The 17,669-nt window shown below is 37.4% G+C and overlaps 1 protein-coding gene and 1 long non-coding RNA gene across 3 annotated transcripts in view; one reads left to right on the plus strand and one right to left on the minus strand.

Moving 5' to 3' along the window:
* The window catches only part of Agmo (alkylglycerol monooxygenase), a 317,387-nt gene extending 308,631 nt beyond the window's left edge, over positions 1-8,756 (minus strand). Inside the window, exons 1-2 of one of the 2 annotated variants that reach the window (XM_005076213.4) lie at positions 8,319-8,754; positions 6,826-6,956 (exon numbers count right to left, since the gene is read on the minus strand). In XM_005076213.4, coding sequence (XP_005076270.1) covers positions 6,826-6,956; positions 8,319-8,444 — 257 coding nt within the window. In that variant the 5' untranslated portion in view covers positions 8,445-8,754. Of the gene's footprint in view, positions 1-6,825; positions 6,957-8,318 lie in introns of both variants that reach the window. The other variant, XM_040743229.1, reaches the window with a different exon arrangement.
* Positions 8,757-10,193: 1,437 nt separating this feature from the next.
* LOC121139507 lies at positions 10,194-11,654 on the plus strand. The gene is made up of 2 exons (XR_005876458.1): positions 10,194-10,375; positions 11,410-11,654. It is a non-coding gene; the product is annotated as an uncharacterized LOC121139507 (long non-coding RNA).
* The last annotated feature ends 6,015 nt before the right edge of the window (positions 11,655-17,669 follow it).

Genomic DNA, 17,669 nt, shown 5'->3' on the forward strand with positions numbered 1-17,669 from the left:
TAGTTTTATACAGTATAATTCATTTTGAATTATCTGTGATAGAACTTAAGATCACAGTAAAAAAAAATAATCAACACTTTATAAGTTTGGCTATATTTACTTTTTATTCTATATTTGTTTTTAGAATATGAAAAGAGCTGATCATTCCAAATTATAAAGATGAAATTATGAGCAACTAGCAAATCTATTGCTCAAAATTATGGAAAAATATTTAAATATTATAATTTGACATAAATTTAAGTAAGTATCAAAGAAAATTTTATTATCACAATGACCCCCTTTAATAGTATTTCTTTTGAAAGGGAGTTTCCATGAATTAAAACGTTAAGTTGTTATTTGCAGAACATGAATTTAAAGTTTTTTTAATCATGCTATTGTTTTAATTATGAATTCACATATTTGAAATTTTCTCATACTCTTTCACTATCTCACTCTTATTATTTAATATATACAATAAAATACTAGACTAGTTCAATGTAACAATATATAAAATCCTTTGGTTGTCACGTTGCAAAGGACAACAGTCAGTGTATACTACTAAGTTTCCAATTTGTGATGGCATGTCTGCAAGTTTTGTTTGTGAGATTGAGTGTTTATCCCAAAAGAATTCTCATCTTTTACTTTTATACTAATACCAATTTGAGGTATGTTCTAGGTTCATCTGAGTCTCTGGCCTAACTGGTTGATAAGTCTTCTAGGGTTCCTATTCTCAGAGCAAAGTGAGGGTCAGGCATTCGAACTGTGAAGACTGCTAGGCTTGCCTAGATGCCCAAGATTAGCCGCTTTGAGACAAGTAGAAAAGTACTGCTGTATGTCAGGCAGGGATATCTAAAGATGAATGTCCTCATTGCGTAAGAAAGGCCATAGGCCCTGATATTTCAGAGGCATGAAGAACTGGAAGCTACAACCTAATTTTTAAAACTTTTCCAAGGATGTTCATCAAGAAAGGGTTTAAACAAGTTTTAATTTAAAGGTGCCCAGATTGGATAGTAATTTATAATTTTAGAGCAAGTTTCCTTTCAGGTTGAAGTGCTGAACACAGGATTTTTTAAATTAATTTTTTATTTTAATTTTAAATAGCTTGTTTTACATGTCAATCCCAGTTCCCTCTCCCTCCTCTCCTCCCTCACTCCCCCATCCCCACCAGCCTCCCACCCTATTGCCAATTCCTTCCACATGGGGGATCTCTAGAGTAACACAGGATTTTTTTTTTTATGGTCCGAGTTATTAAATTCTCTAACTGTGAGATTTTAACCATGATGTTGCTGCTACTTAGGGCCAGATGACTCTTTGTTAGGAAAGATGTCCTAGGTCCTATCAAACTGTAGAAAACACCCTACCATCTCTTGAGATTCAGCAGTGCCACTCCCCTAATCATCTGTAACAACCATGTCTCCAGGCATTGCCAAATGTTTCCTGATGAGCAAATGTGTCCCAAGTTGCTAACCACTGGCTTAACGCTCTAGAAAGAAAAATTAAAGCATAGAAAATCCAACAGCAGTTCAGCATACTGAAAGATTCTTTTGTAGGCAAGCTTTGTTACAAGGTATCAAGTTAGACTTAACTACAGGTTTATCAGTCACTTGTTCACTCCATGCTGGGAGCTCTCTCAGTCTCAGGGACAGCACCGGGTACAAGGGCATATTGTTGAACATGGACTACAGTCATCTGACTCAACAGTTCATTGTGTTCTTAAAGCTTTTGCTATCATCTTTGCTGGGGACACGTGAGACAAGATTAAGACACTGTCTATCCCTCAATCAAAAAGATGCTTTAAAACATTTATTTGTGAAACCCAGAGAGCAGGCTGGCTGAAATCAAGTGCTGGTTATTTCCTGTACGTGTGTCAGGTATTAAACAGACATCTCTTCTATTATTCTGTCAAGGGCGCTATTAGGGCTGAGACAAATTGAGCTAAAATATGCTCAGTACACTGTGTCAGACCTCTCCCCGTTTTTTCACTTTAGCAGAAGCCAAACTTTCTTCAAGGTAAGAGACCAGGGAAATATGGAAGTTTTGTGGCCTGCTTTCTCTCAGCTAGGGGAACATGATCTTGTTCCGCTGTACATGTGAAAGAACTCAGTGCCCACAACTAAAACAATTTTCTCAGGCCATACATCTGGGAAATTATTATCAAATTCTGGAAAGCCCTTGATGGCAGGAAATAGCACCTACGTTTGCAAAACTGTTCCCACCAGATCCGGAATCATAAACCAGAGCTCCTTCCTTTTTCTGTTCCCAGGTCCTCCGCCCTCATCCCCAAAGCCCTGGAGTATGACTCTGCATTCTGGAATTTTAACCTGACCTCTCTAAACTCCTTTCAGTGGGGAGAGAAATACATAACTTGAATGAATAGATGTAAGAGTCTCACTTAATCACATGACCGGAATGATAAGAAACCCAGGGTCTTTCTTACAGATACTCATCCTCTTCCACATGGAATATGGATGTGAAGTCAAGGAAATGATCTGAACATCAGGAAACATTAGGACCTGCTATGTAGTGATCAGTCTGCACAAAGGCTTTTGTTTATTCCTCAAAAAATGTTCATGAACTCCCCTCAAACAGCGGCTTTCTCACATTAGGAATATGTAGTAAAATTTGGGCCAGTGTATGAAGAGTAAAGTAATTCATACAGGTTTGTCTTCCAACCTCAACAAGTACGCTGTGACATGGCATCACGCAAATACACACAAACGTACACACACACACACACACACACAAATGTATACACACACAAATGTATACACACACACACACGCATACTTAATTGAGTGTTAGACATAAGTTTCTTTCTGAGAAATTGACTGTATATTTATTTCAAACCTTCCCATAACTGACCTCAGACCTTGGGCTGTCTGTCTGGAGAGCTCCTGCCACTTTTGCTCCATCTAGTGGAATACTGACTTTTCAATATCTCAGCAATAAGATACAACTCCTGCTTTCTATAAACCGTCACAGCCTTTTTTTGCGCTTCTCACTGTAAAACTGTATTGCATTTATAACATGATTGTCTCATTTCTTTAAAGCAACCATTAAGCTATAAATACATTTGTTCCAGTCTTTACAATACAATGTGCTACTGTATTGAAAAGTGTGGAAGTCCTGCCTGGGAACCCATGAAGCTATATTTATTGCAGAAGGCAATGTCATCGAAATAACAGATATTTTAAATCCCTAGCCCTACTTGAAAATACTTTTTAAGGGTTTAATTTCTTCATTTTAAAATTTTTTATGAACTGACCTTTTTAGTCCAGAATGGAAAATTCCATTGCAGGCATATCCAGTAATTCTGTGCACTTATGGTTGAACATTATACAACTAGCACCGTACATAGTAAAAGCTGGCCATGACATCTAAGTATTAATAGTGGAATGTCCTCAACTTATTTGAAAATTTACCTACTTAAACTATCCCTTGCACCTATTGTATTTTGATTTATAATCTGCTGTTTCAACAGAATAAATGAACCCTTAAAAATGAACATACTATAGATATTTATATCAGGAATAAAACTTCTCTGGGGAGAATGCAGTTTAAGGAAATGGTAACTCAGGACGGAAGCAACAAATCGAGGTCCAGGATTTCTAACGAAGGATTGGAAGCCTAGTTCTGCTTAATAAAGCAGGGGAGATGTGATTATTTTTCGCTCATTAACATGTAAGTTAGTAGTGTAGCATTTTGGAAATCATGTTTTGAAAAAATAGATTTGGCACATGTTTCATTCAATCGAGTTTAATTTTTATCATTACATATGCAAATAATAGGCAGAAAAATAATTGATCTCTAAGATACACCTTGTTCATTATGATCAGTAGAAACATCTTTTTACTACTCCAGTCCTGGGTTCTGGTTAGAAGACTGACTACAGCATTTCAAAGGAGCAAAAAAATGAATTGCCCAGAAACTGTTGTGTGGCAGATGGACTTGTATTACGAATGAAGGCCTGCCCAACAGCCTTGTAAACAAGAAACAATGCTGTCTATGGTTGATATTTTCTTGCACATAAGAGAAAGGTGTGCCACATGTCTTTCCTATGGATACAGTAAGCAAGCTATTACTTTTAAAGAGTAATGTGTGCAATCGTAATATTGGGTTTGTCAGATAAAATTGTTTTTCTTGAAAGTCTCCAGACAACACTTCTATTGCAAAAATGCAGAACTGGAAAGAGGCGCTTGCCCTTTTCTCTATTTTGTTAGAAGCTACCGAGAATTATTATCTGAAACACAATTCTCCACTAGCAGATTAACTAATGGTATAGTATTGTGTTTCTTGCAATTACATACTTTAAGGATGTGGCAAGCCCCGTTGCTAGTACTGAAAATGAACTGGATTCCTTGGAGAGGCAAGGACCCACGCCATGTTAATCTAACCCTCAGCTGCTAATGATTTGCACAGAGATTCATTCGAATGCTGCAGCCTCAACTGAAATACTAGTTGAAGGTGATGTCAAGATTCTTTTCAATGTTTTCTTTTCCCTTCTTTTTTCTTCCTTCCTTCCTTTCTTTCTTTCTTCCTTTCTCTCTTTCCTTCGTTCTTCCTTTTTCCTATTTTTGGTGAGGAGGCAAAGATCAGGGAATCTAGAGAACCATGTTTCCTTTTCTGTTTATACTTTCATTTCAAAGTAGCAGTGAAACAAAAAAACATACATTTAAGTGTAATGTTCAGGTTGATTTTTTTATTGGGCTTTTTCATAAAATCTGCATTGGAAACTGAGAAACTTTTGAAAAAAACATTTTTAATGGCCATTATTTTATAATTTAGTATTTTTCAAACTCAAGAAAAAAAAACAAAGACCAGCAATTATTATTATAATTTAAAATATAATTATTATATTTAAATTAAATTATAATTACACATATAACTGCATAAAAACACTATATAAGTTTAAGTTAATAATGTTGTACATTTCCTCAAAGACAGTTGGTGGCGCACACCTTTAATCCCAGCACTCGGGAGGCAGAGGCAGGCGGATGTCTGTGAGTTCGAGGCCAGGCTGGACCAACAGCCTCCAAAACAGAGAAACCCTGTCTCGTAAAAACCAAAAAAAAAAAAAAAAAAAGAAATCTATATCTAGCCAGGTGGTGCTGGTGCACACCTTTAATCCCAGCACTGGGAAGGCAGAGGCAGGTGGGTCTCTGTGAGTTTGAGACCAGCATTGTCTACAAGAGCTACTTCCAGGACAGTCTCCAAAACCACAGAGAACCCTGTTTGAAAACCCTTTACCCTTCTCCCCCCAAACAACAACAACAACAAAAGAAATCTATATCTAAATCTGTATCTAAGAGTATATATACATGGAAGGGGCTCATGCTCATTTCTGATGCATGAATCCACATAATAAAGGAATTCATCAATAATTTGAGTTGTTATTTAGGCAATCTGATGCTTACTCAGAGGAATAATCTTCCATCAATTCTGACATCAGCGTGGAACCACACCTGTAAGATACTCAACTCATTATTTTATGACTATAAATCTAATGACACAATTTACTCAAAGTTACACACTGATGTGTACTTTTAAGATTTACTTTCTACCCAAACATATTATGAAATTGTATTAAGTTATTGTGCCTCTGCTCAGATGTATTTCAGGTTTAATGTTGTTTATTTTTTTTAAATCCACCTTGATTTCCCACTGTGTGGTTCTAAAAGAAACATTTCACAGTGAGGAGCTCAGATCATAAGTGAAGCTCCACAAGCATTAACAGGAAGCAGGGAGGTTGTACTGAACACACTCTTCCCCAGTTCAAAACTAAGCTCCCTGGGGGACTTTTCTTTTGGTCCCCACTTGTTTGGTTAATTCTTTTACAGAAAAAGTACCTCCTGTCCATCTGTTGGGTTTTCCTCTGGTGCTTCTGAATTCACCTTCTACTGTAGGCCATTTATTGATGGATTGGTCTCTTATTTGCCCAGATCTGTCATTAGCATGAATAACACCACAAAGGAAATTATTTTAGAACACTTGTGATGTACCAGACATCATTCCAGGAGTATGAAATAAAATGCTGACATGAGCAAGACTATTGATTTCAAGGCGCATGAAAGTTAAGGAGTGCTGTCATGAAGAGAAGAACCTTCAGTCCTGGGATGATTGTGTGTTTGGAGTGAGCATAAGAGTCAGAGCATGTAGCAGAGGTGACCAAATCAAGGATTGGAAACAGATGAGATTTGCTGGTTACGTCCATGCTTAAACCTAAGAAAAGAACTGGAGGCAACCACAGGGGTGGCACTCTAGTCGCAACAAAGTGCCTCAGAGATGTGTCATGACAGGATAAAGATGACTAAAGGACAGAGAGATCAAAACAGACAGAAAATAAACTTGTATGTTTCAGGAATGAAGCTCTACTTCATGTCCAGGGAAATATGGAAGCAGAAAAAGACTTCCTCATGGTTCATGTGATTCACATATTTGGGTACCAGCAGAACAGACTTGAATCAAAAGTAAGAAAGATTTGTAATTGTTCACATAATTATGTAATATTCATTGAGAAATATCTGAGACCTAGGGAGATATCTGTGGAAATGTGGCTAGAATAAAACATAATTTCCAGCAAAGACCTGGATAAAAACTCAGAGCAATGTCTATAGTAAGGCAGGAGAAGGAGTCACTTTGGGTAAAAACTGTAAGATATGAGGAAAACTGAGTAAGACTAGCAATATTTAGATGGAAAGTCGGTGCTGAAAAACATAAGAAAAATTTTGAAGAATAACAGATTGAAAGTTCTTTAGTGATTTATAGAGAAATACGTCAAGTGTCCACACGATTTTCCCTCTGAATTGTTGTGGATCTTCATTCATTGTTCTAAACCATGTGACTCACCTTGGAAGCCGAGACACAACACCAGCTGACATGGATGTAAGAATATCATCGAGGCGTCCTGGTGGCTTCCCCTTGAGAATCCAGCTGATGACTAATTCAAGCAGAATCAAGGATATGAAAAATGGAGTTGCCTAGAAATGAGATTTCATGGAAGAGATGTTATTCTGTTCGATATGAAACCCACATTTTTTGATACCTTTGGGGGAGGGCCACACCAACAAGAGGTGGTCTACATTTATAAGGCAGAGTTATTTCCAAAGGAATGAGCAAGGAAATTTAGTTACTTTTTATATACTCTAAAAACATGTTCAAAATCTACCATGTAATTTTCAAATGAAATAAAAGCATAAAAACAACTAGCACTATTATGACAGGAGAACAATTAAAATCGGGAAGGAGATGCTCCCATTCAAGAAAATACATTTAAAATTAGTTAAGCCTGTAAGAGTGTATCTTCTGCCCATAGGCAAGTTAGAGTCACTCTAAGGGAACTTCTTGAAAATACCCTCATTAGAGTTTTTAAAAATTGGACTTTCTAGAACTACTTCTGATGATGACATGAAAGTAGCAGTAACAAAACCCACGACTCTTAGGAAATAAGGTAAATTCTTACAATTGCATCAAGGTTTCACTCATTCAGCTTTGATTTTGTGCTTTTGTAAAAATGAGTATTCCACTACTAACCAATGCACATTGAACAGGTTTGATGTTGTAGCCTACATAATAATAATTCATGAAGACAGGAGTAGCACATTTTTCTTCACTGAACAAAACATGGCACTATCAAACGTCAAAAGCAATATGGGCTCCACTCATTTGGAAACTGATAATGAGTCTGAAGTTTTCTAAACTGTACTCCCTAGAACTCACTCTGTGATGTCATGCTTTCCCTATTTCTGGTCTGAACTAGTATGTGTTGTAGGAACAACTTTCACAGGGTGGGGCGCATCAGGGTTCAGGTTCCAATTTTGGATATTTCCACTTCCAATCATGCCCAAGCAACAGAAATGAAAAATGCCTCAAAGGCCTGAAATGTTAAAAAAAATGGTTCAAGTACAAACTCAGAAAATTAGAATTATACTGGGCCAAGCTGTGCATCCTTCATTCTGTGGAACTACTCTACCAAATTAAAGAGAAAATACCTTCCTGGAGGTAGTGAAGTTAATTTTAAAACAAAATTATTACAGTGCTTACTGATATAATATAATTACTTAGTATTGCTTTCCAACAGCTAAATTTGCAATGTCACCTTGCCCAGAAATACCTTGAATTTTTCTCATATCCTAGAGTGATGTATAAGGGGATTTATAGACAAAGATATAGATATTGTATTGTTCTCTTTAAAAACAAATACTTTTGCTTCATGACTGTAAGAAACTGGATTTTTTTTGAGACTGCAATACTTTGAAGTAGGATATTAAATGAAACCCCAGGATATTTTGAGTTTACATTGTAAGAAAAGGACAAGAGAACCTCTTTTAAGAGAGCCTCACCTTTTTAACGTAATCAGGCACCTCTTCGACAGTTTGGAAGGTAGTTTCACTGGGCTTCATCATGTAAAACATCATTCGAACACCCTGGGAAACTGAAACATTGTCTTGGGCTCCTGGGCTCTTCATTTCTGTCCCTGTCTCGTGATTCGGAGAAGCCCGAGACTGAAGACAGAAAGTGAGCTGTGCAGCACTGAGCAAGGCTTGTCAAAGAGAAGCTAGGCACAAAGCTCTCCACAGGGACGGCAGCCAGCAGCAGAGTTTGTGTGCACAGGCACGGAACGCTAGCAACAAGAGCGAGTTCAGAGTTCAGTGGCTGACGCCCCAGGAAGCAGACATAAGTAAAGGAGGAAGACTCAGAGAAACAGGCACCCAGTGTAGTTTGCCTATATCTCAAGTAATCTGCCAACAACAAAAAAGGAAAACCCAATAAATAAAGCACATCCAGTTGTGCCCGATAAAATGAAAGGGGAAAAACAAGCAAAGCAGTTTTCTAACGCAGGTGAAAGTTCACTCTGATAAAGTGGTAGGAGTCCAAAAGTCAGATTGCAGGAGCAAAATTGTATTCTTCCTAAACTACAGATTTTTTTGAACTTGTTGTTACTTCACAGAATCCTATCTTTGAAGCAACAAAGAGTCTGAGTAATAATTAGTGCATGTCTCTAAGCTGGAGAGCCCGGCTTCTTACTGCTTATGTATTCCTAATCTCACTCATGTGAACTTTTGGATGTTTTGCAAGCAAATTCAGAGCCATTAGGTTTCATTTCAAAGTAAACCCACAATATAAATGTTTGAAATGCAGACAATTCTCATTACAGATTAAAAAGAAAAAACATACAAGTGTGTACAGATTATGTACAGCAGAGGGTTTCTTTTCTGCCTCTTGTGTGTTTATGAAATTACAAATGTGGTACCAATGTGTAACTTAAGTATAAGTAAAGCATAAAATGGCAACAGCCCTCCGTCTCTTATTGGAGACACTCTGCAAATGACATCAAACAGGACACCTCCCCTCCCTGTGGGAACAGATAAGAGGAGCGACTCCCTGCTTTTCTTATCTTTCAAGTTCTTACTCCTGTTTTTTTTTAATTGATAAAGATTAAGTAGATTAAAGCTTTATATGGTGGGGTTTGCGTTCACAAGATAGCCACTTGCCCTTGGCTCTGCAGTCACTGGTACAGCTTCACGCAGGGAGTCACCACCTTGCATTTCCTTCCCCAAGTCCTCTGGGCAAGTCTGGGACTTTCCTGTGGCAGCCTCTCTAGAGCAGTCTCCACAGTCTCCATACTCCACAGGTGCCCGGGCTCCAGACGCCACTGGAGTTAGCTCCTCACCACCAGGCAGTCCTGTCTTTGGGCTGCTCTGTGCTCTCCCTTCCCGCCTGATACATGGGCTGCCTTTGCACACTCCCACATGTCTGCCTTTCAGATGGCTGCTCTTCGGCTCCTTTTCCCTGTGGGCGGAGGGCTTCCACTGGACCCCTTCGTTGGTCTGCTGTCACACTAGGGTAGCTGCCTCAACACCCTGATAGGGGATGGGATGTTCTTCTGGAAGCTGTGAGTATGTTTCTCTTATTGGTTGATGAATAAAGCTGTTTTGTCCAATGCACAGGCAGAATTTAGCCAGGAGGGAAATCCAAACAATAATAGAGCAAGGTTAATAGACAGAGTCAGGGAGACTTGATGCATTTACCAGGAAGATAGGACACCTGAGCATTCTCCGGTAAGCCAAGACCTCATGGAGATACACGGATTAATAGAAATGCGTTAATTATTAAGAGAGAGGTAGCCAATAAGAAACCCGAGCAAACGCCCAAAGAGTTTGTACTGAATATAAGCCTCTGTGTGTTTATTGGGAACTAAAAGGCTGCGAGACTGGGTGGGACAGAAACTTCTATCAACAACACTCACATGGGAAACTGCCATACAGTCTCAGCTCACAGCTATATGAGAGCAGCAGCAGCCTTCCTCACCCGGGTTTGCACCGCCTGTGTTCTCTATGCAGACATGCTACACAATGATGGCCAGCCTTACACTTCAATCTCAATGTCAGCAGACTTGGTGAGACTACTTGGAGTCCTTAAAGGGGGCAATTAGTTTAAAGAAAGAGTTTCTTCCCATGTTAAAAACTGGAAAATGGTGTTATGACAGAGGGAGTAGGTGTCTGTTTGAATCCATAATGGATGGTTTGAAAATGGAACGATTAAATGAGGAGATAATTAACTTAGCTGGGGTGTATGTAACGTCAATTATGTCATTATTGGTTTGGTGATTCTTGTTTTATCCCTGAACTGACTGATAATATACAGGCCTTAGAAAAGGTTACTAGAGAAAATAATGCAATTTTGGCTGATAAGATATAAGCTTTAGAAAAACTTATTCAAATAGATGATAGAGATATTCATACATAGACAGAGGAATTTAATAGGGAACTACCCTCACCATTACATTATGAAATTAAATAGGAGCGGTCCAAGATTATTTAAAAAATCCATCCTTTTTCCTGTAGCCATACAGAAGCAACCACCAAACGACAGATATTCCTAGGTCTATGGAAGAGCTCATAAGGACCCTATGGAAATGTGGATTTGAGGAGATTTAAGGAATACCTTTACAAATTAAGAGTGACAATGCTCCAGCACATGTCTCAAGAGAAATGAAACATGTTTCTGCATATTACAAAATAAAGCATATTACAGGTATACCATACAATCCTACAGGGCAGTTATAGAAAGATCTAACTGAACTCTACAAGATATGCTTAATAAACACAAAGGATAATAATTATCTACACAGAGAGATTGCACAATGCTTCACTATGGAAACATTGGATAATAGAAAAAAACTGCTTAATTAAATCAGCCTGTATGCTTTAAAGATAAGTTGACCTCAGAATCGAAACCAGGACATGTGTTACATCGGGGAAGAGATTTTGCTTTTATTTTCACAGGAGAAAAAAAGCTATGGATACTATCAACATTGACAAAGATTATTTCAGACAAGAGAGAGACCTCTTGATTAGAAAAGGTGACAGTCTGACCATTTAATCTAAACTAATTTATAAAACTAACAGGATTTCGTGTTTGTCTTTCCAGAAGAATGCCGGCATATGAAGATCACTGGACTAATGAGACATCTGAGGATAAAGGAAAAATCATCCAGAGAAAATGCCCCAAGAAAAAGAGTCAATTAGCTTATCGGTATATTACATTTCCAACAGGATATAATTTCAAAAAATCTTCCCAAACTTTGTTTCTTCTGTTCTCTACAAACTTATAATGCAAATGGTCTTTTTATAGTTCCAGTCCAATTAAAAATTAAAGCTGACTTTGAAGTTGGAGTGGGACTCTCTTCTTTAAACTCAAGCATCCTTGCTAAAGTAAATCCAAAATCTCTGCTTCATGTCCCAAGAGCCACCTCATATGAAACAGAAGAAAAACCAACATTAAGGGAGTGTTGTGAATTATCACATAACTCTTTGGTTTCTTTTAAACCCTAACTTTTCTTATAGTATAAATATTATCTGAAAATTTATAAAATTAGTATATATAAACTTTTCATCACAATATCAATGGTCATATACATTGCTAATTAATTCTGGAAAGAAATTTTAGCTTCATGTACATGATTTCAGGTTTGAGTCTCTGTCAGGTAACTAGGAATCAAGTTTTTGTACTCTAGATGTAGATAACAAATTATAGACCTTTAACCTCTTTTGAGATTTGCTGCATATGACCACACCTAACACAGATGTTTGAAGTACCCAAAAGGAGAATGGACCCCACAGTGATGATTCAGTCTGGATTTCCATAATGCCTCTATTCTGACAGACACCACCCAAAGATCATCGTTGAACTACAAACTGTTAAGAACAATTTCCAAGTGACTAGCTGAGATGGATCAGCCTCACAGACTACTCTAGCCAGGACTTGAGATAAGCCCTGGATTTTCCCATTAAACAGAGACTGGGCAATAAATTATACAGCTGGTTCTCCCAGGACTTTAAAATTATTCCATTTCTTTTCAGTAGAAAGCAGTTTTAAGAACATGACACTCACATTCCCAAGACATGGGGTGGACAGTTTTTGGTCATTCAGTGGGTTATAGATATTTGTCATCGTTTAAAAGGGGGTGCAATGAGATGTTATTGGTAATATCTGGAAAAAAGCTGAACAAAGGAGATTAGATTCAGGGGTCTTGCTCTGAAAAGAAAAAGGGGCATATAGAAATGACAGAATAAAAGAGTAGCTTAATGAGTCTCCTTTTAAACCAAAAGAGCAACTACTATTCTTAAATATTTTACACTGGTATGGATTTTTGTATATTGAAATGCATTTGAGGTATTTTTTGATATACTGTATACATATTTCTACTCTTATTTAAGATAATTTTTATATTGACACAAATTTAAAGTTATTTGGGTCAAACCAACTGTATATACATTTCTATTCTTGTTCAAGGTATTGTACCTAAACAGCTCATTTAGCAATGTACTGTAAATATCTACTCCTTGAAAGTTATTATCACAAACTATTATCACAAAATTAATAAAGAAATGCAGTTTAGTAGTTGGTCACCTATTCCATTTAAACTCACAATCATGCTAGGTATGTTTAGAAGATCAAACACAGATGTATTTTAGATAGACAGGTGGTCTTCAAACACTTCAGAGATCTACTGAATATGGTATTTAAAATGTTTTAATAACATAAAGTTTGCCTTTTTTTTATAATGATGAGACATAACTGCTTATGGCAGCACCAATCTACTTCAGAGAAGATGATTGGCATCAAAGAAACTTCAAATGGAGTTTACTTCCTTTGTGACAAAAGATAGCCACTGGGCAAGAAAGTGCCCTCGACTTGATTGCTGAGAGTTTCTGACCAAACTGGAGAAAGAGGACAAACAAGAAAGTGACTTCTGAAACTTGCCCAAACAAGGTGGGACAGTCCTTCAAATTTCCTGCTTCACAGCAAAGTCTGTCAGATATTCGGGACCTGGAGGCCAAAGAAAGATGCCCCAATGTTACAGAGGAACCTTGGGTGACTATCCAAGCAGCCACTAGTGTCTGTCATTTATTAGTTTGGAAGTTGTTTGCTCTGAACTGCCTGTTTATTCAGGTAATATCTCATCCTCCCCAGGTCTCTGATGGAGTTGGAGACTAGATAGTTATAGTTTTCCTTTACCAAATTCAGAAAAGAAGCTTACAAAAGACATAAAATATGCAAGGTTGAGGGATGTAAAGAGATAGTTTTTGGTCAGTAATGCCCAAGTTAGGATAGAAAGTGAATTAAGTACAACATTTGGTCTCACCAAGACAGGATAGATAATGGAGTATTTTCTCTGAATTTGTCAAATGCAAGTGGACTGAACATTGCTAATGTAATTATTGACTGTATAATTTTATTGTACTTATTGCATACAGTTTTACCATGTTACTTAAAAACTTTACTTTTTTATTTAGACAAAAAGGAGGAAATGTTGTGTGACATTTTGATTGGAGTCAGAGGGCAGAACTAGCCACTAGTTGACCAAAACTAATCATAAATGTTTGGAGGACCATAGACAGAGAGGAGACAGGAAACAGGAAGACAGAGCTGAAAGGGGATCTTTGCCCTTTTGGACAAAGGAATGGAAAAATGGAAGGTAACTTGTGGCTGCTCCCTGCTTCTCTAATCCCTCAGGTACTTACCCCAATATATAACTCCTCATTTTTTCCACTTTTGTATTTAAATTAGAAACAAGCTTGCTTCAAATGTCAATCCCAGCTCCCAATCCCTCCCCTCCTTCCCTGCCCCCACCAAACTCTTCAAATCCCCACCCTATCCCCCCTCCATTCCCCAGTGAGGGTGAGGACCTCCATGGGGGATCTCCAAAGTCTATCATATCATCCAGGGCAGGGCCTAGGCTCTACCCCATGCGTCCTGACTGAGAGCATCCCTCCATATGGAATAGGCTCCCAAAGTCCATTTGTATGCCAGGGATAATTACTGATCTACTACTACCTGAGGCCCTATAGATTGTAGAGGCCTCCTCACTGATACCCAAGCTCAGCAGGTCTGGATCAGTCCCATGTTGGCCTCTGAGTCATCAATCTGGGGTCCATGAGTGCCCACTTGTTCAGCTCAGATGTTTCTGTGGGTGTCACCAGCCCAGTCTTGACTCCTTTGCTCATAGTTCCTTCTTCTCTGCAACTGGGCTCCAGGAGTTCATTTCAGTGTTTAGCTGTGAGTGTCTGCCGCTTCTTCCATCAGCCACTGGATGAAGACTCTAGGATGGCATATAAGATAGTCATCAATCTCATTATCATGGGAGGGAATTTAAGGTAGCCTTTCCACTATTGCTTAGATTGTCAGTTGGTGTCATCCTTGTAGATCTCTGAAAATCTCAATAGTGCCAGATCTCTTTTCAAACCCATAATGGCTCCCTCTATTATGGTATCTCTATCCTGCTCTCCTCTATTCTTCCCCTGACTCAAACTTCCTGCTCCTCCATGTCCTCCTCTCCCCTCCTCTTCTCTTCCTCTCTTTCTCCCAGCTCCCTCTCCCATCCCGTTCCCCCATGCCCCGAATCTGTTCATGAGATTCTGTCCCATTCCCCTCCTCTGTTGTATCTTGCATATGATATGACCTCTTAGGGTCCTTCCTGTTTCATTTTTTATTGATGAATATTAATTAGATTAACCCTTCAGGATTCCAAGACAAGAAACTTTCACTTTTCCTTGTCAGGGCCTAGCTTTTCAAATGAGGAAAAGTGGACTTGCAGGGTGAGCTTCTGTTACCTCTTCTATGTCAACCTCTTTAGTCTTTAGAACCAGTTTCTAAGGATTAGACAAGAGACTTTTCCTCCCAGTTTGGTCTTAACAGTATATTTCTACTATTGTGAGCATTCATGCTATTCACAGGTATTATAGAAAAAGCAAAGAAGATAATTATGATTGCACTTTATGTGTAATTTTAGGTCCAGCTTGTTAAAATTTAGAAGTCACATGGTGAAATGAAAAAACAAACTTAAATTGAAAGGTATCTGGACCTATGAAAAGTCCTTTTGAAGATAGCAGGACATCATGTGAGCAAATGCTGAGCTTGTAGTGTGTAATATGCAACTGCTTGAGACTTCTTTACTTAGCAACTATCATTACCCAAAATAATATTAACAGAAAGGAGGGGAAGTTTAAAACAGGTGAGTCACATGTTTCAACTTAAGTCTTAAAAAAGTCAATATTGTTTTCTTTGTAAATAAACTGGAATTGGATCTTTGGGTGCAAGGAGGAATCCCCAGACACCTGGGTGATGCAGTAGAGTGAAATTAGAAAGATGTATCTGGGTTCATAATAGTCACAGAGCTGATAAGGATTTAGAAAACAATGAAAGGAAACAATTGATTTGAAGATTTTGGCTTAATCTACTGATAGACAAGATGTTCTTTACTGAGATTAGTACACTGAAGGGGAAATCTGAGCTGTATACAGACTTCTAGATTCAAGCAGTTACAATTATAAATCTAGAATTCAAAAACCAAAATAAAAAATTTAGCTTTGAATAGCACAGGAAAGACTAACAAAATCACTACAGATAAAAAGTAATTTTATGTGTAGCAATTTTAACTATGTCCATATAAATAAATAATTCTAATTTTAATCTTAAAACTAAGGTTAATATTACATTAATTTCATTTTCATGGCACAGTATTCATATCAAATGTTAATATTATGAAATACAGTTTCATAATGATTGAAAATAGTTTCATTATAGAAGTAATTGAGAAAATACTCAATTTGTATTTCAATAAAGTATAGCAAACTTGTTTTAATATTAATAAATGTCCAGATTCCTTTTCATAGACAATGTGTTTTCAACATTCCCATGAGTATAAGAGTTGTTCTGGGTCTCATGCTTCTGAAAACTAGGTATGTGTTGGCTTATGTTCAGGGTTTGCTTTTTCTTCCTGGTGTAATTTACTGCATTATTTATGTAACATATTGCTGTCATCATATGAAGGCAGTTATTTCCCTTACTACTGTGTGCCTATATATTTTGACACTATTTTTATAGAGTCCAGTTAGTATTGTCTCTAACATTCTGTCACCTCCTCGAATGGACACTTCATCTTAGAATACAGCATCACAGGAAAGATTTAATAACACACACTACTTTCTCAGATCAGAGTTTATTACTTTGGGCCCAATCCTCTACATGACACAGTAGAAAAATATCAGGTAGAAGATTAACTTTAAAGAAATTGATGACATACATTTGAAGTAGGATCATGAAAAACAAACAGCATTTCCAAAGTTATTTCTTTACAATTCCATCAAATTGATGCATCTAATTGTTTTAACAGTAGTTAAGTGTCAGAAGAGCAGCTTAAAGTGCTGCATATGTGTCAGCTTCAGAATGTGAGCAACTCCCTCTTTATAGGATTGATTGTGAGTCATTGCTGGAATTAACCCAAATTCACAGAGCAGCATAAAAGAATGTCAAGAGACCTCATATTTATTTCTTGAAATAGCATGTGAGATGCTCTGTAAAGAGAAGGATTTCCTTTACAAAACAATTTGGAAAATTCTAGATACTGCATATGCTTGTCTGAGATTAACCTTAATCTTAATTTCATTTTAAAATGCTTGTTAAAATTGCAGAATCTGAGAAGGCCAGCAGCAAATAAACATTTGGTAACTTGCTTAGACTGTAACATTTTCTATTGTAACTTACTGAACAATTAGTGGTTATCTAGAGTGTAGAAACCCTCTAAAGAGCTACATAGCATGACACGAGGCTTAGTGTAGATGCTGCTTGTCTATCAAAAAATATGAACATGAACATCTGCCTTTGTTGAAGTAACTATTGTCTATAGTTTGATGAAAAATTTTGTTAGAAAAGACTTGCTTGTACTTGAAACTGAATAGTTGTGGTTAATCAAATATTTTCTATAAGCTACATACAATGAAATTTCTAATAAGGCCAAAAAATGAGTACCATATCTAGCCCTAGTGTCCACAGATTCTTCTGCTCAATCCTATTTATTTAGAGAATTTGAGTAGGATTACCTATGACAGAGCTCATCACTGGAGAAAACTAATATTCCTTCTCTTTGCCACTATTTGCCTATAGCTTTTAACTAAGATTATGAATTTCCCCATCCATATTGGCAGGATAACTGGTGTACTTGTTGTGTATGTCTTGCTAAGGTGTGTCCATGTGGCTGAGATTTCATGGGTTAAATTTTCCTCTCATATATAGAAGGCACACTACAAAAACAGACATTTTTATCCTCTGGCTCTTACAATCTTTCTGTTTCTTCTCTCATGGAGTTCCCTATGAGCCTTAGATGTAGTAGTTGCATTGTAGATGTG

This window comes from Mesocricetus auratus, unplaced genomic scaffold (assembly GCF_017639785.1).
Source record: "Mesocricetus auratus isolate SY011 unplaced genomic scaffold, BCM_Maur_2.0 Super-Scaffold_15014, whole genome shotgun sequence".
NCBI lineage: Eukaryota > Metazoa > Chordata > Mammalia > Rodentia > Cricetidae > Mesocricetus > Mesocricetus auratus.